General features: G+C 40.1%; 1 protein-coding gene across 5 annotated transcripts in view; it reads right to left on the bottom strand.

Moving 5' to 3' along the window:
- Nucleotides 1-20,754, bottom strand: part of DIAPH3 (diaphanous related formin 3) — a 530,180-nt gene that overhangs the window by 340,359 nt on the left and 169,067 nt on the right. For all 5 annotated transcript variants that reach the window (XM_065901830.1, XM_065901832.1, XM_065901833.1 and 2 more), the window contains 4 exons: nt 7,494-7,604; nt 7,087-7,205; nt 6,174-6,290; nt 614-732 (listed from right to left, as the gene is read on the bottom strand). In XM_065901830.1, the coding sequence (XP_065757902.1) occupies nt 614-732; nt 6,174-6,290; nt 7,087-7,205; nt 7,494-7,604 (466 nt within the window). The remainder of the gene's footprint in view (nt 1-613; nt 733-6,173; nt 6,291-7,086; nt 7,206-7,493; nt 7,605-20,754) is intronic.

Raw genomic sequence — 20,754 nt, 5'->3', positions numbered from 1 at the left:
GGTAACATAGTCTATCTTCATTTCATTCTTAGGAAAGTGTGTGCCAAACACTCACATCTAAATAGCTACAATTTGTGTAACAATCACTTTTTCAAAGATTAAAAAATAAAAAGGCAGGCATCTCAGCCGGCAACTCAGGCAATTACACAAGTACTTCCTTTTGGACTCTGGTTTGCAGCACAAGTGACTCACACATACAATATACTGAAGTTTGAATATATTCACACAGAATATTGAAATTTGTATACACAAAGGTAAATGTCTAATAAAATTAATATTTCTTTAGTTCTTTACCAAGAACATTCTTGAGTAAAAGTAGTAGTTTCATTTCTTTTGTTTTACCAAAGAATCCCAGGGCTACTGAGGTTTGGTGCTACTGCCTTGCTTTACAACAGGGTGCCAGCAGTGTTCTCAGTATTGTTCTGCAAATATCAAGATGGTGAAAAAGGCAAATAATGTCTCAGTACCATTGTGAAAATAGATTTGACTAGTAGGACCTTCTGAAAGGGTATCCAGGACCCTCCAGAGTCCACATTGCAAGAAACAACACTCTAGCGCTAACCCGTGGGTAAGGGACAGAAGGTATTTCCATTTAAATAACAGTGACACTCACCAACAAACTGACTTAAATCTAAGTCTAGTCTTTTTCGATATGTGAAGTCTGGATCCATCCCATCTCTATGCAGTACAATCTGAGATACACACTCATCAATTAATTTGAAGTACTGTTGCCTAGAACCAAGGAAAAGAATAAAGGTACACTCAATTTATCAGTGTAACTTTACATCAAAACAAAGCTATTTCATCAGTAGCTTGATTTCCAGTTCAATAATATACTACTGTGCAGTTTTAACAGTTGATATAACAGACTTAACATGGGAGTGACAGTAAATACAAATGTTACTTTCCTTCTAATGATTTTAACACATTAATGTTTTCATAACAGTGTGAGTTAAAGATCATTTTCTTATGAAAGTCAGAACCTTGAGTTAATTAGTAGGCAGTGAAAAAGAGAATATTCAAATGAAGTGACACTGATACATGCTTAAACACAGTCCTCAGCAGAGATCATCAGCCTATCACTATACCATACTGAAAGGATTACCATTAATTCATTTTATTTTACAAATCAGAAGACATATTTTCTAAAAAATTATCTGGAAGTTTCTTAAAACCATACAGTTCACTGCTTTTACAATGTTTGGGATAATGTGAATTATAAACAATATCAAATGAATATTTTTTACTTAAAGCTAAAAAAATTCAGTTTAACAATCTTTCTCTAAAGTTTAAATTTAATTAAAATCCTCAACAGGCTTCGTTTGTAACTACAATTAAGTTCAGTCCACCTGTATGAGTAACAAGTTAAAGAAATCCTTTGAAACAACTCAAGCCAACAAATGCAAAAGATTTTACAAACAAAACCAAACTACAGCTATGGGCAGGGGCGGGGGGCATAGGCCTCCATCCCAACCACTCAGGAAGACTTACTTCTTCTCAATGACATTTTGCACAGTTTTTCCTCTCCACCTTCTCACTATGTATGTGATGGCACTTCAGCAACTTCAGCTTTCCATCCCTATAATCTATGACCTGCTGCTCTGGACCTACCTACTTACACCCAATAAACCATTCATTACACTGAATAAAATAAACTAGAGTTCAACATTAGCAAATAAGAAAATGTTCATTAACTGTCGTAGAGTGACTATTTAAGAGAGTATTCTTAGGTACAGATCAAGGCAAGAAGGCATAATCATTGCTTTCCTCAACTTTCACAACTTCTTTTAAAGAAATAATCCCCTAGTTAATGTCTTAGCTGTAATAACCACATTTACACTTGAGGTATTTATATATAAATTGCACACATTTCTATCACTTTTAAAAATTGAGATGACACATTCTGTCCCTTTTTTATTCTTATTTAATGTTATCTTGATGTTGTTTTAATAAAACATTTAAATTAACACAAGTTATTTTGTGTCATTTTTTTAAAACTATAATTTCATTCAATGCTTTCTCAGTTCCACCATTCTAACTTATGAGCTCATTTATAATGCAGATGAAAACTGATGCAGAAACTCTTTCAGTAAGGTAACAAAAGTAAGGAACAATATACTTATGGATTCCAGAAACGTAAATCTAGAAAATAATCTTGATGTGAGATATTAGTAAGGTAGTGAATGTCAGAGTAATATGTAAACAACCTAATTAAGGAATAAATAAAAATGTGATTACTTCACTAATATAAAATGTAATTTTTGTTGGAGAATATTTTGAAGTCAACTTCACTTTCTCTGCAGTTTTTATACCAAAATCAGAAATTATTTCCATGCACATTCAACTCACATGCTATTTTGCACACAATAAGCCATCAATAATTTGTTACAGAATTGAATTTGATCTTCTATCCACCTTCCAATTAACTTGCTGCATTTGATTTTTCGTGGGGCCTTTGCTGTATATTTTCCAAATGAGTTCCATTTCAGTAAAATTTCCTTTTGTCCCAAAAGCAAAAGTGAGCAAAGATTTAAATTCATAGATTGAATTCTTTTAAGTGAGAATATTTTGCACTCTACAATGAAAATTAGCTTATTAAAAGCTTTAGAAATTTTGTTTATTAATTATCAATACTAATTCTAAATGTTCATCAAGTGAAAATGTCCAGAAAACTGAAGATCTCTGAAAGGTAAAATCCAGGTCCACTTGAGATAGCAAAACCAAAAAAATGAAGAGGTAAACCGAAAAGAACAAGGTACATAGGACTGCACAACAAAAGTAAAATTTATTGTATGTGAACTAAAAGGTAAATACAGAAGAATTTTAAAGAATATACAGCAAAAGTATTATGTAAATGACCATAATTCTGACTCTATCCTGTAATAAATATATTCCCACTGTAAGAATAAACAATCTAGGGGGTGGGATGGGGAGGGAGATGAGAGGGAGATTCAAAAGGGTACATGTACACCTATGGCTGATTCCTATTGAGGTTTAACGGAAAACAACAAAATTCTGTAAAGCAATTACCCTTTAATTATAAAATAAATTTTTAAAAGAAGAATAAACAACAACAAACAGTAATAAATAAGAGAATTTTGGTCCATGGGAAAGAACCAGTGGGGTCTTGACTAAGCAGTCACAGGAAGAACTCTGCCTTCATAGCAAACAGATCTGGAATGAAGACCAAGGGCCTTGGGCTGAAAGAGCCAAGGACGAAGGGAACACAGATGATTATCAAACTTCAAAGGTGATACTGAAAAACTGACCAGAGAACTTCTATGGCTCACTAATAACACTTTGATAATGCTACTATGACAGAGCACAGTGAGAGCAGCCTTAGCATGTAGCCGTTGCTGGGCAACACTACTCTGTGCCCCGTTACCTGGCAACGGGTCCCACTCAGCCATTGGCCGGGGCTAGAGTGGGCCCTGCCCACAGGTGACCACTTGTCAGGAAGCCACGGCGGGGGGAAGGAGTGGTCAGCCAAGAGTGGGGCGCAGCCATGAGGGGGAGTCGGGGAAGAGCGGACCCTGACTTCTGCCCGGGGCCCTCCGGCCCATTCCCTGGCCCAGAACCAGCGGGTGAGCTGGGCGCCCAGGGAGGAGGCCGGAGATGCATCGCAGAGGCTCCAGAGCCTTCCCCATGGCCACCCACGAGCCGGGGCCTTGAGGCGCTGGGGAACCACTCTGCAACCTCTGTCTCTGTGAGCGAAAAGCGGCAGCTGATGGCCTAGGCCACAGGCTGTGGGCCCTGCCTCCTGCCCCCTTTTGGTGGCCTGAGGAACGGAGGGCCAGTTGGGTCCTGGGCGCCAGGCTCCTCAGCAATGGCAGCTGGACAGAGTCTGGGAACCTGGCCCTGAGGGAGCCGCCAACTGAGGTGGGCCTCCTCTTGGCCAGGACCTGGACTTTGGAGGGTGAGGGCTGTGCCCTGGGACCTGGCACTTTGTTGTCAGGACAGAGAAGAACATTTGTTTGGTGGAGATTTACAGGAACATCTTCACCTGACTGTGACCTAACTTCAAGAATAAGAATTTCACACCAGGAAGTCTATACCAACTAACCACGGCCCTCCCCACCTTTCCTATAAAAGGGCTTTGTTGAAAGCTTTGAGGGAATTTGGGAATTTTAAAGCATGAGCTACCCATCTTCTTGCCTGGCTCTGCAGTAAACTTTTCTCTGTTCCAAACTCCAATGTCTTAGTATTGTTTGGCCTCACTGTGAGTCAGGCACACAGACTTGTATTTTCAGTAACACTACAATGTATTTCTCTAGACAGTTGATTCTACTAAAGTGATAGGCTTGCCTGAGCATGCCCCACAAGAGTTGTGCTTTTTAATCTGTTCTGAAGTTTAAAAACCACATGTCCTCCGGAGCACAGATGAAGGGACTAGAATCCTAAGTAAGAAATAACCTCCTTTACAGCACTATGTGTGTGTGCTAAGTTGCTTCAGGGGTGTCCAACGTCCAACTCTTTGTGACCCTGTGGACTGTAGCCTGCCGGGCTCCCATCCATCGAATTCTCCAGCCAAGAATATTGAGGTGGGTTGCCGAGCTCTCCTCCAAGGGATCTTCCCGACCCAGGGATCAAACCCACTTCTTTTGAGGCTCCTGCACTGCTGGCAGATTCTTTACCACTAAGCCACCAGGGAAGCCCTTTGCCACACTATGGATACATTCAAACCTTCAAAAGCAATCAACAGTCTTAAATTTTTGGAAAATACAGGGGTCAAGAAAAGGATGGGGTTACTTTAGAATGAGTGAAAGTCTCAAGTTTATTTTTAAATTTTCAGAAGAGTACAATGTTACAATTAGGCTACCTATGATTCTCAAAAATCATATTTAATCAAATATTAGTATTTTTTATCTAGCATTTATAAAGTGGTTCAATAAACTGTCTTATTTAAATAAAAATTGAGAAACAAGCAAATGAAGCCTAACAGGTTCCTGACTCATATTTTAGAAGACCTTGGGATTTGCCAATTCTACAAAGGAAGGAAGTAGAACAGGCGGTCATACTAATCGGAACCTAAAGTTTTACCATGTTTAGGTAAAACTGCTCACTTGTTAGGTACATCAAAAACCTAAATTACTCCCTCTGACATCACCCAGAGGACACAGCCTGAATGAAACTAACAACTCCTTCTACTTGAAATCAGAATAAGAAAAGACATACTATCCACAGTATTTGAGAAAAAATTTCAGCAAAGTCAAAGCAATCAAAATGGCTTCATACTCAAAAGATCGTAGCTTCCTTCATAAAACAGCAGTAAAAAGGGAAAGAAGGTATAGATAGTATTTATTGAGCATACACTATATCTGGCTAGGAGTCTCACTCATGTTACCATTTCAATCTTCATAACAATATAGCAGCTTAGGTGCTACTACCCATAGATGGTGGTGCTCAGTTACTCAGCCGTGTCTGACTCTATGTGACCCCATGGACATGTATGTAGCCCGCTAAGCCCCTCCGACCATGGAATTTTCCAAGCAAGAATACTGGAGTGGGTTGCCATTTCCTACACCAGGAGATCTTCCCAACCCATGGATCAAACCTACATTTCTCGAGTCTCTTGCATTGACAGATGGATTCTTTACCACTGAACCACCTGGGAAACCCCTGTAACTATGGGCAGATATGGATAACAGTTAATTTCTTTAAACAATTTGCTGAGTTCAAGATGTCTAAGGTATAACCAAATGACTTCAAAAGTTACTTGTATAGCTTTCTGATAGATTAGCAACATTAAACATAACTGTACTATTAAGGAACTTTCTAGCTACTTAAACACTAATAAAAGTGATGTTTTAGTATCTTTTTAAAAACATATGAAAAGAAACTTATCAACACCATTCCTACTGCCCAAGGACTAAGCAGAAAATATTATCCATCATGCAATAAATTAGTAATAAGTAAATTTGTTGCTAGTTCTTATTTTTATTCAGATGAAAAATTGTAACCAAGAATCTGCTAGAGCTTAAAAAGTAATAGTAATATCATTTTATACCATCATCTATCTAAATATATGCCCATAGGAAACACTGTATACTATGAATTAATACTATGAAAGAAAGAAATCTTAAAAATATGTGATGTTCAAATCAAACAGCTGGTGAATTTCACAATATAATTTTATTAGTGAAAGAAAATATTAGAATATAGCTTCCTCTTACCTGATAAAATAATCATTTCGAATCAGCAAAAGATGCTGCAGAATTGAAATGAAATACCCCTCTGCTCTGGTTTCCTTAACTGTGCTCCACAGCATGTTGTAAAGATCATTCGCTTCAGTAAACAGATTAAGGAATATGTGGATTTATCTGCCCTCTACACCCAACAACGGCAGTAAGTGACACAGAATCTGCTGTGTAAGGCCTCAGAAGATGCTGTCTTACGTCAAACCAGGACCGCACAGACCGAGCATGTGACAAAGCACGTGTGGCCAGCCGTGAGAGCAGAGGGAGGCCGCACGACACTCTCCGGCCTCCCCTCTGCAGTCGGCTCCAGTCAGTCTCCTCTCTTACACCAAGGCGCTCTGGCAGAGCGGCAGAGAGCTGCTCACGAAGGCGGCACTGGGCTCTGGGGCAGCCGTGACCGGGAGAGCCGGTGCCAGGCATTACCTACCACGGCGCACTCGCATGGAAGACAGAGATGCGGCACAAACACAGACGTCTGCAGAGACACAGAGCCAGCCAAGGCTCGTAAGAAAACACATGCAAGGTACAGGGCAGAAACAGCCAGCAGGCTAAGGGGCCTACTCCTAATGCCGGAAAGCACTGGGGGCAGCGGGGCTCCAAACAGAAAGAACAGACTGCACATGTGCACATTAAGAGGCCTCCAGTATCCAGTTTTAACGTGCAACATTCATTTATATAAGCATGTTTTCATAAAAACACATACAAACTAATAAAATAAAAAGGTCTATATAAACATCCCTCTGATTCAATAAAGTTTTGATTTTATAGCATTTACCTAGAAATGGGTTCAGAAGTTTAATATTTTAGGGTTAGGGGCTGACTGTTTAAGATTTAGCAGCAATTATTAGTAATTAATACATATATGATTGGACATCAGACAAAAGGATATTCAAATTCAGCTCTAATATCTTCAAGGCGATGGGAGAACTCCATCAAATCTTCTTCCTTATGCTCATCAAAGACTTTAAGTTGGATATCCAAGCCATCATTCTTAATATGTTTTAAATTCTACAGATATTAAATTGAAATTATGAGGAACTGTTTGGTTTTAATAATGCAAAAAATTAATGAAAAATATAAACAATAAACAAACCACTCAATTTGATTTATAGCATTCAAAGACTTAAAAGTGTTAACTAATACTCAAAACTTATCATCTGTATTTCAAAAATAGATTTTATTCTCAAGCCTTTTTTCCCATAGATAAATTATTCTTGAAAGTAATTTATCAAAATTTCCCCCTACTCAAGTACTTCTCTAATTTAAATACTAATAAGAAGACCACAGGGCACTTACTGGCAGTATCTCTTTCAGTCCACAACGCATAAACTCATTTCTGATGTGAAGCCTGACGTCCAAGTCATCAGGAGAGGTAACAAGGGCATTGATGAGCTGCATACACGCTACCTATAATAAATTACACAGCAAGACTTAGACTTGGATCAGACATTTAAAAAGGAGTAATAGCACTGAGACATCAAGGCTGTGTTCCAAGTATTATCAAATATCTTCCTTCACAGGTGAGTCTATCAAAACGATAATTTGAATGTAAAATACTTTAGTCAATTATAAATTATACAAGAAATATATTTTCAGTGGAGTTTTTAATTCACTCCAACCAAAAGTTAAGCTGTTGTCCAAAAATATCATTCCATGCACACAAGACATAAACTGAACACACATTAGTTGAAAAACTATAAATATCCTTAGGTAACACTTAGTTAAACTAGGATAATAAAATAACTTCCTATTCATCAAGAGAAACCCAAAGACTTTAAGTCAATGGGAATTAACTAAGGCATGCATCTAGTTAATGGGGTTGCTATAACCAAAAACTGTATTATGAACATTGCAAGGCTAATTACTGGTTTGATCCCTGGGTTGGGAAGATCCCCTGGAGAAGGAAATGGCAACCCACTCCAGTATCCTTGCCTGGAAAATCTCATGGACAGAGGAGCCTGGTGGGCTGCAGTCAATGGGGTCACAAAGAGTCGGGCATAACTGAGTGACTAACACTTACTTACTTTTACTTATTACTTAGCTGACCAGGCACCGGTCCCTACACTTTGACAAAAATTCAGACTTACTGTATGTTATGTTTATTAAGAAGACATAAAGAAATAACATGGTCAACTGAGCTAAAAATTAAAAATCATATTTTCTCAACTTTCACCCTGGAACTCCAACTTTCAACTTGGATATCATTTTTTTTTTTAAATTACTGGCTGAACTGTATCTTTCATTATCAAAAATCTATATAATGAAAACAAAGGAGACTGTTTCTAGGGAAGCAAAGAATTCTTCGTTGTTGTCAATGGTTATTTTTCTAAGTCTACATTCTACCAAAAGCCAACAAGAAAGACTAGCTTACTGATCAATATGTTTAACCTCATGCTGCGCTCTAAATTGTCCCTTCTCCATCTCTTAAGGCAAGGTCTATATGAATTTAAAATGCCATTTTGGGATTAAAACACCAACAGGGGTCTGAGTTCCAGCTGGTTGAAATATATTGTAATTGTTCTATTTGATATCTAAACACTAAAATCTGGCCAGCATGCCTCTACTGTCAAAATCTGAAAGAGAGGGAAAAGAAAAACATATTTAGAAGAAAAAGAAAAGGAAAACTTAAAACAGAGTCTACTTTTCAGTACATGTTCACTCAACTGTAAACAGTTCATGTCAAAAAGTCAAGTTTAAAAGGCTTTCTTTGCACTTCCTTGCCAGTCATTACCCAGTACCCACAAATTGTTTCTCAGCATTATAAAAGATCTCAAACAGCATACAAATCATGTTTCTATACGTTCAGAGAAATTAAATTAGCATTAGTCACCAGGTTTCCAGAAAAGATGCAAATTATAGACAACTCAAAGAAAGCAGCAAAAATAAACAACCTAAAAATTAGCTGTAAATATCACCTAAATGGAAAGTCAATATACATAGAATAATATTAGCACAAAATTGAGGAGAAAGAAGTGAAAAGGATCATCCAAATTGCTTCCAGGAAACATTTTAAAGGCAATTTCCAATAAAAGGAAAAATAGGAAATTGACAAACTGAAATAATGAATTTAATTCTTTAAGATCCTTCCCCAATTCTAATGGTAATTTACCATTATCATGACCTATACCCACTCTTTGATTAATTTATAGCCTGTAAACATATTACATACAGTAAAATGTATTGATTTATTTTCTTACAGATGAAGAATTCTATAGTCAAGGTAAAGACCAAAGAGTTCCTTCTAGGTTTTTAATACATACATTGAGATATTTGGACCTGTTTTACCACATGATTTCACAATGATACAGCATACCAGTATGTAAATCAACTTCTACAGACAGTAGAAAAGGCTCAGGAACTAAAGGGTAAAATGGCACATGCTGTCTACCCTAGTGAAGATAAGTAGGTACAATAACAAAAATACACCCTAACAGATATGTGAGAATATATTATATGAGCATACGGAGACAGTAATAAAAACAAGGACAGCTGAGGAGCAGAACTGACTCTCAAGGATTAACTGGAAGACAGGCAGCCAGATGAAGAGGAAGACCAAGGCGTTCAAATATAAGAGTTAACATATTCAAAGCCCTGGGCCCTTCTATTGAATCACAAGGAATTCAGATTTCCTGAGCAGTCTCTAAAGGTAGTAAGTGGGAGAGCAGGGGAAGGACTTTAAAGATGAGGCCAGACAGATGAAGCACAGCCTCCTAGGCCAAATCAGAGAGTGCTGGTTCAGCTCAAATAGGGAGGATCACAAAGGATTTCATGCAGAGGAGAGGTAATAATAGAGGTAACAGATTAAGTGAAGAAGTGATCTTAGGACTCCCCTAATGATCCAATGGTTGAGACACAAGGCTTCCAATGCAAGGGCCAAAGGTTCAATCCCTGGTCATGGAACCAAGATCCCACATGCCACACAGCATGGCGGGGAAATAAAGCTATCATAGCGGTAACCTCGGTGAGCAATGAGGAGGTCTTGAACAACCTTTCTAAAACATGTGACGGCTGGGTGAACATGTGATTGAGACCAAAGAAAAGAATTTGCAAGTTCTCCCACCTTTGTTTTTCAACAAGATAGGAGGTGGGAGTATTAACAGACACATGAAATGCAAGGAGAGAAACAAATTTCACAGGAGACTAGAATAAATACTGCTTTTAAAAATGAAATGTACATTAGGAATCACAGATTCATTTAAAAAATTAGTTATTGAATGCCAGGATATTAACAGAAACTCCAGGAAATAATGAAATTGTGATATTCATCATAAGGAATTAATCGTCATGTTCTGCTTGATGTTCCAATAACATAGCATATATGATCTCCATTAATTCGCATTAAGTACGCCATACTAACAGTTTGAAACGCAGACAAAAGCTACCTTACCCCAGAACTGATAACTGAAGGGGGTAAGAAAACAGGAGTTTCTGCCCTCCTCCTGGGAGCATCCTAAGTTAAATAAAGGCTATATCTTGGGGTATCAGACCCTCTCTGTTTATTAGGTTATGCATTTCATTCCTTCCAAGCTTGTTAGTGATGTCTAAGGACTTATTGGTACTGGGGACACAACTATGAAAAGAAAAAGACAGAAATCACTACTAAAGAAAGGGAGGAGTCAAGACTGACTCCACAATTTCTGACCAGAGCAATTTAAAAGCTGACAGTCATTTATTAAGATGGAAAATAAATACGGATAAACAGAGGAAACAGGTTTGGGAAGAAAGATCAGGAGTTCCATTTTAGAGATGTTAAGTTGGAAATACCTAATATTGATCTTTATCCAAAGAAGTAGAAAAGGAAATTGGATATAGGAGACCCTAGTTCAAGAAAGAGATTACCATAGCAATTGCATGTAAAAACCAAATCTCAGATGATCATCAAGAAAGGAGGAGAGAGAGAGAGAGAGAGAGAGAGAGAAGAAGTCCAAGAACTGGCTGGGACATTTCAGTTTCATCAATTTTAACTGTAGGTTTTGATTTACAGATTGGGGAAATGAGTTAAAGAAAAGTAGAAAGATATAATGTGGTAGAAAACAAACAGGAAGTCCAAAAAATATGGGAGGAAAGTGTGTCAACAGGGAGAGTGATCAACTGTGTCAAATAAGATCACGACCACTGCATCTGGCAAACTGGTGACTTAACGAGCAGTTTCTACAAAGGGCCAGAACTGCTCTTCCACTTGAAAAACTCTCTCTCTCATGTCCCGTCAACAACCACTACATGAAAGCATACAATTAAACTGACCCTAAAATATTCTCCTCCTTACTGCAAACGCATGTTTAGAAACACTTTATTAACACTTTAGAAAAACTGCTTATTGACCTTTGGTTAAAACGAGGCTTCTAAGTAAGACAGCTCTAGGTGTTAGATCATGAACTCCATTTTAATGATTTAGAAAGTAAATGCTATAAACTTAATTGTTACTCTTGCCCCCATTATCAGAAAGGAAACTTACATGAGAAAAGCTATTTTTAACATACCTTCTAGCTATAAAGACATGTCTGCACACATGCACACAGGCATGCCAGCTAGAATTCAGGATAGCTGAGGATTTCCTCAGGAGCAGCAACAAACTGAATACGCACTACAAAACCCACAGAGCCAAGGACGAGAAAAACACGTAGCCTAAACCGCAACCACAAGCGGCGGGGAAAGTGTCAGCAACGACATGAACTAGAAAGCAAAGACCACTGGAAAAACCACAGCCTTGACTAGACATATAACAAGGGACACATAAACTGCAAGCAAAAATCACAAAGATATTCAATAAGAGGGACAGAGCTTGTCAAAGGCAATCTTAGAACAAGGCAAATGATCAAGGGAAAATCATTAGAAGTAGACAGAAATTAAACAGTAAGACAAAGACACACACAGGAATTAACATCACTTAATCAGCAAAGCAGTTTTCTGCCCTTGAAAATGAAGTGAGGAGGTTTCATCATATGTAAATACATATTACCTAAATTTCCTCTACCACATAATTTAATGTAATGCTATCTATCACTATGTGCAACACAAAAGGAGAAAAACATTCACATTTTATGCACCTTTAACTTTCGGTTTCCAACCCTTTTTCGACTAACAAGTTTGAGCACAAAATTCCAGGCACACTAAGAGCTGTGCTGCTTAAGACCAACCACCGACTTGTCCGCGTTTTGCTGAGGCCACTAGCACAGATGCTTTCTCCAAGATTACGCCAAAGGAACTGAAAAGTTATCCAACAAACAGCAAAAGCAAGTATTCTTTAGAAAGCTCACAATTGGGCAACAGGTTCATCCTGAATATGAGGAGATGTTTTCATATGTAAAATGATGGCTATCCTACACTGTATCAGCTTCACAAGCTGGATGCAGACTGCAAACCAGCACCCGTGAAGTACTTCAATAAAAATTCTATCAGAACCTGTGAATGCCTGCTCTCTGGGCCTGGAAGAACCAGGTCACACAGCTATTCATCTCAGCTCCACAGCAGAAATCCTCTGTCTCTCTTTGCACAATCAAATTCCACACTTATCAAGTTAAAATGAGTAAATGATGCTTACTGACAAATATCTTACCTCCAGTGCAACAAAAGAAATACCAAGGAATTTTAAAATCTCAAGCGTTAATCCAGAATATAAACTAAACCTGACTACTACATTATGAAGACAAACACAGAAAAGGGTGAATTATGTCAGCAAATGTAAAGTCCTATACTTTACTTATATTTCTAATAAAATGTTCTTTAAGCGATAGACACAGTAAGAAGACAAGTCAGAGCTTGGGTGAAACTGCATATATCTCATACAAATTCAGACAAATAAATCACAGGATCAAGAGGCTCTAATTTACATGAATACGAACAGCTGGATTCAAGACGGAACCTGGATTTTTAAAGATTTATTCAGACACTCCCCCTGAGATATCCATGAATTCTTTCTGTGTTCTTCCATTTTGTTGAGATGCTAGTATCACAGTATTCATATGAAATATTAGCAAGCTCTGAATTCCTGAGTATAAGCTTCTTAAGAGCTTAAGGAGTGTATTTCATTCATCTTTATTGTTCTAACATCTAGCAGAACTCTGCACAGCAATCACTGAATAATTAACCAACTGGTTAATTATGAAACTTTGCTGTTTTCTTGAGTCATGAGTTACCTTTATCTTTCTGGTGGTCTATTATAGCATAAGTGAAAACATGCATTACATAGATTCAGAAAATTGGCAGCATACTCAAGGATAAAAATGTTACCCACTAGTTTACTATACTGAGGTGTGTACTCCATATGACAATATGAGTTTACATTAGAATATTATTTTACTCTTGCTTCTTTAATGTTTATTAGCTTAATGGCATATTATTTACTTGTTCATTTAATGTATTAACCTTTTGATTCATACAGATACAGTAACCATACTGTTGCAAGCCTCAATAAAAGCAGTAACCAAAAACAGAAAGGAATCAAAATAATTTGATCTCTGCATCCTTTTGGAATGCCCCAACAATGGTCTTAAAAAATAAATGTCCAACTATACCCTGTAGTCTTCATTTGGGCCTTCAATAAATGTGAGAATGACATACTTGATATTAAAAGTAATTTTACTTAACATTGACATTTTTGAGGGGATAGGAGATACTTGAAACAAAAAGAAACAGTCAATCAAGTTATGACCATTTGTTATAGGAAGTCCTTTGTTTGGTCATGGGCAAAATTAAACTCAGGTACATTTTGAGCCTAAGGGCCTTAAGAGTCTTACCCATAAGGGAAATAAACAGAAGCTAATAAATTTGGTTAAATTCAAACAGGCATTGTAACATTTTCTTCAATGTCATATCTGTCAATTATCGCCCAGTAACACATTTCAAAGCACAGTGATAGCTGAACTGAGGGTCACCTTTCCTGCCCTGGTTCTAACACTTTAGTGACCGGAAACCAATCATCCAACAGGTAAGCTCTTTCTGGGGGGCTGGCTATGCTGAGCAGCCCGTGGGGTCTTAATCTCCTGACCATGGACTGAACCTGTGCTCCCTGCACTGGAAGCATGGCGTCTTCACCACTGAACCACCAGGGAAGCTCCTCAATTTTTCACATTATAAAAAAGGAAAACTGCCATTTTTTTTTTCCGTATTATGGAAAAACTTGATCCAATCAAATTTGCAAGGACCTATTCTGTAATTGAACTCAACAAAATCCATAGAGACTGAAGAAGCGTTTTTTCCCCCCCTTTTTTTTTTTAAGAAACCTCTGTCTTTATAGCAGCCATGAACATGCACTTTTAATCTTTGACCGCAGTTGAGTATAAATGACCAATAGCCCCAGCTACAGCCCTGTGACACCCATCACAACAGGTGTGATGGAGCCGCATTTCCCATGGGCTCCACCAGTCAACATCTGATCACAGCAAGAGTGCTGAAATGTGCCCGATGCTGGGAGCCCCAGGACTTTGGCTGGAGGATCCCCCAACCACTTTGCTAAGTCCTCCTGGACCCACACAGTGCCCTAAGACACTTCCCCCCAACCTTCTTCCTGCCGTTTCTCCTTCACCTGCTGTCAGATCAACACTGAGTTTGACACTCTCCAGCTTCTCTCAACTCCCTCTCCAGATTCCCTTGGAGGCATTTCCTCTAGTCCCTTGCACATCAAACCCCTTGCTACTCAAGGAACCCAGATGAACAGTCTTGGTTCCACAAGGCAAGTTGCAGCAAGAGTATTATTTTCAAATTATCTAATTTAATGTTGTGTATATTTTACCCTAATTAAAAAAAGAGAAAGAAGTAGAATAATGGCTATGTGCTTCAATAATGGGTGAAAAGAAATTACAAGATTTGGGTTATTAGTAAAAAATATGTCATCCAGACTTCCCTGGTGGCCTAATGGTTAAAAACCAGCCTTGCAATACAGGGGATGTGGGTTCAATTCCTGGCCAGGGAACTAGGATCCCATGTGTCACGGAGCAACTAAGCCCATGTACCACAAGTACCAAGCCTGCACACTCCAGAGCCCAAGCGCCATGACTAGAGAGTCCCTGCGCTGCATCAAAGGACCCCACAACAGAGCAAAGATCCGCCTGCCGCAACCAACACCCAATGCAGCCAAATTAACAGGAAAAACAGTGGTCCACAGAAACACAGCAAAGATCCAGCTAACTGTAACTATCTAAAAATATACTAAGTCAAATTTTGAGAAACCTGGAGGCAATTAAGGATTTAAGTTTATTTCAAGTATGTATGCACATGTGCGTGTGTTAGTTGCTCAGTTGTATCTGACTGTTTGAGCCCGCCAGGCTCCTCTGTCCATGGAATTCTCCAGGCAAGAAGAGTAGAGTGAGTTGCCATTCCCTTCTCCAGGGGATCTTCCTGACCCAGGGATCGAAGTCGATCCCTTGCACTACAGGCAGATTCTTCACCATCTCAGCCACCAGGGAAGCCCATATTTAAAATATATTTACATTTAAATATATTCTGATCAAGCTCAGAAACTAAAGTTGCTACAGGTTGGCATCAGTGCACCGAAGAGAAGAGAACCAGGATTCTGCCCCTCTGAGCCGAGCGGCCCTACGCGCCCACACTCACGTCTGCTCTCTGACAGGGCGTGTTCTCCCCCACTCTGATTGAGAAACTTTAGAAAACACGTTTCCCTTTAAACAGCAATTAGTGTACTGTCACACGAACCAAAATTAGTGAAGACTTTGCTCCATTCACATGACATCAAGGCACAGCGAGTGTACAGAAACACCACCAGGAGCATCAGACTGAAGGAAAAGAACGGAGGAGACAGGCGGAGGGACAGCGTTGCTCGCCGTGGCCAGGAAACGCTGCGCGGGGCTCTCAAGGGTCTGACAGCACTGCAAGCAGAGGTGGAGACCGCCGTTCTTCTGCAAGACCTTTACCAGGCTGTCTTTACAGCAAACCGCCTTGGAAGACAGAGAATGCATTCACCCTCCAGACCCAAAGGGCAGGCAGACCCAAGTTCATTCTGAAAGATCTGTGCTCCCCAAGCTTCAAGTTCCTCTCCTGTGACACAGCTGCCATCTCGGCCAGGCCATCACACAGCCCCCTCACAAAGAACAATGGGACTCAACTTTCCCGAGCAGCCAGCTGGGAGGCCTCACTGAAAGCAGTCACCCAGCAGCTTCCCGATGGGGGGCTGAGAACTACAGACAGCACGCTCCAGCCAGGGGCTCCACGCGCACCTCCAAGACCACGCATCGGACGGGGGAGCCAGGCATTAACGTGCCTCTCTGCCCAAAAACACTGCCACGCACCTCAGAGGCTCTCATAAGAGACATTTAGCTGTTGAGGAATCAGGACCTGTGCACGCACAGCCTGAGACAACTGCGGTCATCTCTCTACCCTGAGGCAACTCTGGTTCTGCTGGCAAGTTTCCTGGAGAGAGAGGACGCACGGGCACCAGCAGACGGACACCTACGATGAGACACCAAGGGAACAGGCCCTGAGTGACATGCCCCTGGCTTTGCCTGAAGTAGTCGGTGGCACGCTGCAGCCCCGCAAGGCACTCAGATCAGCCTCAACTCACCATCAGGGTTGTCAGGGCTGAAAGAGCCGCCCCCATGTCCGCCTTGCTGAACAAAGTCTGTGCAATCATTCAAACCTGAGGTTGAGTGAAACTGCAACAGAAGAAACCAAAAAAGCTTCCTGGTGTCCTAAGATGGTCCCTGGTGGTTTACAGGATGTGTTCAGCTGACAGGATCTGCGATCTGAGAGGCATGGCTGAGGTCAGTAGTGCAGGGCAAACTCAACCTGCGGCTGGAAGCACGGCTGACCATCAGGCTTCATCAAACACTCAAGGGGACGAACGGAACAGATATCGTCACAGCCGGTGCTGATCAGGGTATCTGCTGTGCAGAGTGTCTTTGCTCTGGGGCTAACAAAGCTGAAACTCAAGCTACTGTTACGGCCATGGGTAAAGGGAGTCCTTTTTTCAGACCTAGGAGTCTGTGTCTTTGGACAGCAGCACCCCCCTGCAAGGGTGGAAGACTAACAGAGTAGGTTACGAGTGGCAAGAAATCACAGATCCTTGGTACTCTTGACCATCCCAGCCGTAAGCCCAAGAAGACTGATCAGCAAGACACTGTAGAAAGGAAGGTACAGCATGCTGTCAGTGAGGACAGAGATCCAGAGGAAAAGTCAAACAGCCACCCAAAAACACTCCAGGATTCCCACACTTTGATTGCATTCCTTACAAAAATATACCACAATTCCATCAGCCCTGTGCCCAAAAACACAGATTTAAATAACAAGAGAAGAGAGAAAACACACATAAGAAAAATAACAAGAGGAGAGAAATGAAAATCAAAGTGTGACAGACACTAGAGACTGGCCCATCCACAGTATTGCAACCCTCCTCTCCGGAAGACCCAGGCAACACAAGAGGCTAATCACACACAGGAAGGCTGGACCCAGGGACGGAAGGCGTGGGGTGTGCCTGAGGCTCCCCCAGCAGGGTGGCAGGGCTCTCCAGCGCGGCCCAAAGCAGGGATTAGGGGTGCTGCTTCCAGTGGGACATTCCTGGATACGGTCTGCTCTCTCGTCTTCTGCATCACTGCTGCCACATATATCCACACATGGGCACAAGCCTACCAGAAATTCCGTAAGGTGCTCAGCCCCGTTTCCTGCTTAAATTAAGCAGAGAGGATTATTTTGCTTGACGATGAAAACCTCTGTATGACACATTTGAGAAAAGAAACTAATGTACACTTAAGTGCAATGTTCAAACTTATACTTTCTTTTTTCATATAAGACTCTGTAAGGCCTGAAATGCAAAAGTAGGAAGTCAAGAAATACCTGGAATAACAGGCATACTTGGCCTCGGAGTACAGAATGAAGGAGGGCAAAGGCTAAAAGAGTTCTGCTGAGAGAACGCATTGATCATAGCAAACACCCTCTACCAACAACACAAGAGAGGACTCTACACATGGACATCACCAGATGGTCATACCAAAATCAGATTGATTATATTCTTTGCAGCCAAAGATGGAGAAGCTCTATACAGTCAGCAAAAACAAGACCAGGCGCTGACTGTGGCTCAGATCATGAACTCCTTATTGCCAAATTCACACTTAAATTGAAGAAAGTAGGGAAAACCACTAGACCATTCAGGTATGACTAAATCAAATCCCTTATGACTACTTAGTGGAAGTGAGAAATAGATTTAAGGGACTAGATCTGATAAACAGAGTGCCTGATGAACTATGGACTGAGGTTCGTGACATTGTACAGGAGACAGGGATGAAGACCATACCCATGGAAAAGAAATGCAAAAAAGCAAAATGGTTGTCTGAGGAGGCCTTACAAATAGCCGAGAAAAGAAGGGAAGCAAAAAGCAAAGGAGAAAAGGAAAGATAACCCCATTTGAATGCAGAGTGCCAAAGAATAGCAAGAAGAGATAAAAAGCCTTCCTCAGCAATCAATGCAAAGAAATAGAGGAAAACAATAGAAGGAAAAGACTAGAGATCTCTTCAAGAAAATCTGAGATACCAAGGGAACATTTCACGCAAAGATGGGCTCAATAAAGGACAGAAACAATATGGACGTAACAGAAGCAGAAGATATTAAGAAGAGGTGGCAAGAATACACAGAAAAACTGTACAAAAAAGATCTTCATGATCCAGATAATCACGATGGTGTGATCACTCACCTAGAGTCAGACATCCTGTAATGCGAAGTCAAGTGGGCCATAGGAAGCATCACTACAAACAAGGCTAGTGGAGGTGATGGAATACCAGTTGAGATATTTCGAACCCTGAAAGAAGATGCTGTGAAAGTGCTGCACTCAATATGCCAGCAAATTAGGAAAATTCAGCAGTGGCCACAGGACTGGAAAAGGTCAGTTTTTACTCCAATCACGAAGAAAGGCAATGCCAAAGAATGCTCAAACTACTGCACAATTGTACTCATCTCACACGCTAGTAAAGTAATGCTTAAAATTCTCCAAGCCAGGTTTCAGCAATAAGTGAACCATGAACTGCCAGATGTTCAAACTTGTTTTACAAAAGGCAGAGGAACCAGAGATCAAATTGCCAACATACACTGGATCATCGAAAAAGCAAGAGAGTTCCAGAAAAACATCTATTTCTGCTTTATTGACTATGCCAAAGCCTTTGACTGTGTGGATCACAATAAACTGTGGAAAATTCTGAAAGAGATGGGACTGCTAGACCACCTGACCTGCTTCTTGAGAAACCTGTAGGCAGGTCAAGAAGCAATAGTTAGAACTGAACATGGACCAACAGGCTGGTTCCAAATAGGAAAAGGAGTACATCAAGCCTGTATATTGTCACCCTCCTTATTTAACTTATATGCAGAGTATATCATGCGAAATGGCAGGCTGGATGAAACACAAGCTGGAATCAAGATTGCTGGGAGAAATATCAATAACCTAAGATACGTAGATGACACCACCCTTATGGCAGAAAGTGAAGAGGAACTAAGAAGCTTCTTAATGAAAGTGAAAGAGGAGAGCGAAAAAGTTGGCTTAAAGCTCAACATTCAGAAAACTAAGATCATGGCATTCAGTCCCATCACTTCATGGCAGATAGTTGCGGAAATAGTGGAAACAGTGGCTGACTTTATTTTTCTGGGCTCCAAAATCATTGCAAATAGTGACTGCAGCCATGAAATTAAAAGACGCTTACTCCTTGGAAGGAAAGTTGTGACCGACCTCAGCATATTAAAAAGCAGAGACATTACTTTGTCAACAAAGGTCCGTCTAGTCAAAGTTATGGTTTTTCCAGTAGGCATGTATGGATGTGAACGTTTGACTATAAAGAAAGCTGAGCACCAAAGAATTGATGCTTTTGAACTGTAGTGTTGGACAAGACTCTTGAGAGTCACTGCAAGGAGATCCAACCAGTCCATCCTAAAGAAAATCAGTCCTGAACATTCATTGGAAGGACTGATGTTGAAGCTGAAACTCCAATACTTTGGCTACGTGATGCAAAGAGCTGACTCATTTTAAAAGACCCAGATGCTGGGAAAGATTGAGGGTATGAGGAGAAGGGGATGACAGAGGATGAGATGGTTTGATGGCATCACCGACTCAGTTAACATGGGTTTTGGTGGACTCTGGGAGTTGGTGATGAACAGGTAGGCCTGGTGTGCTGCGGTTCATGAGGTAGCAAAAAATCAGACATGACTGAGCAAGTGAACTGAACTGAAGGCCTGAAATAATTTTACATTATTTCTGGTGCTAAATTTGGCACTTTCCTACTATGCTATGTGGAGAAATGGGTGGAAGTCTGCTCAATTCTATCAAAATCAGAAGCAGTCACATTATCTTCATAATTATTACTATCAGACTCAAGAAAATGTAACAATCCTCCTTTAAAAATACTTTGGAATAAATATACTTTGCAATAAAAGAACAACGAGTATTTTTTTAAAAATTTTACTATCTCCCATTTTCTCCAATTTAAAAGCAAACAACTGGTTTCTACTTTATTGAGAGACAAACAAGGTTTATTTTTTGATTTGCTAATATCACTCCTGTCTAGTACATTTTAATAAGTGCAACTTATATAGCTAATGGAGTAAAATGGCTACTTAGAGCCTTACGGGA

The sequence above is a fragment of the Muntiacus reevesi genome, chromosome 11, assembly GCF_963930625.1.
Source record: "Muntiacus reevesi chromosome 11, mMunRee1.1, whole genome shotgun sequence".
NCBI lineage: Eukaryota > Metazoa > Chordata > Mammalia > Artiodactyla > Cervidae > Muntiacus > Muntiacus reevesi.
This window is presented reverse-complemented; position numbering and strand designations above follow the sequence as displayed.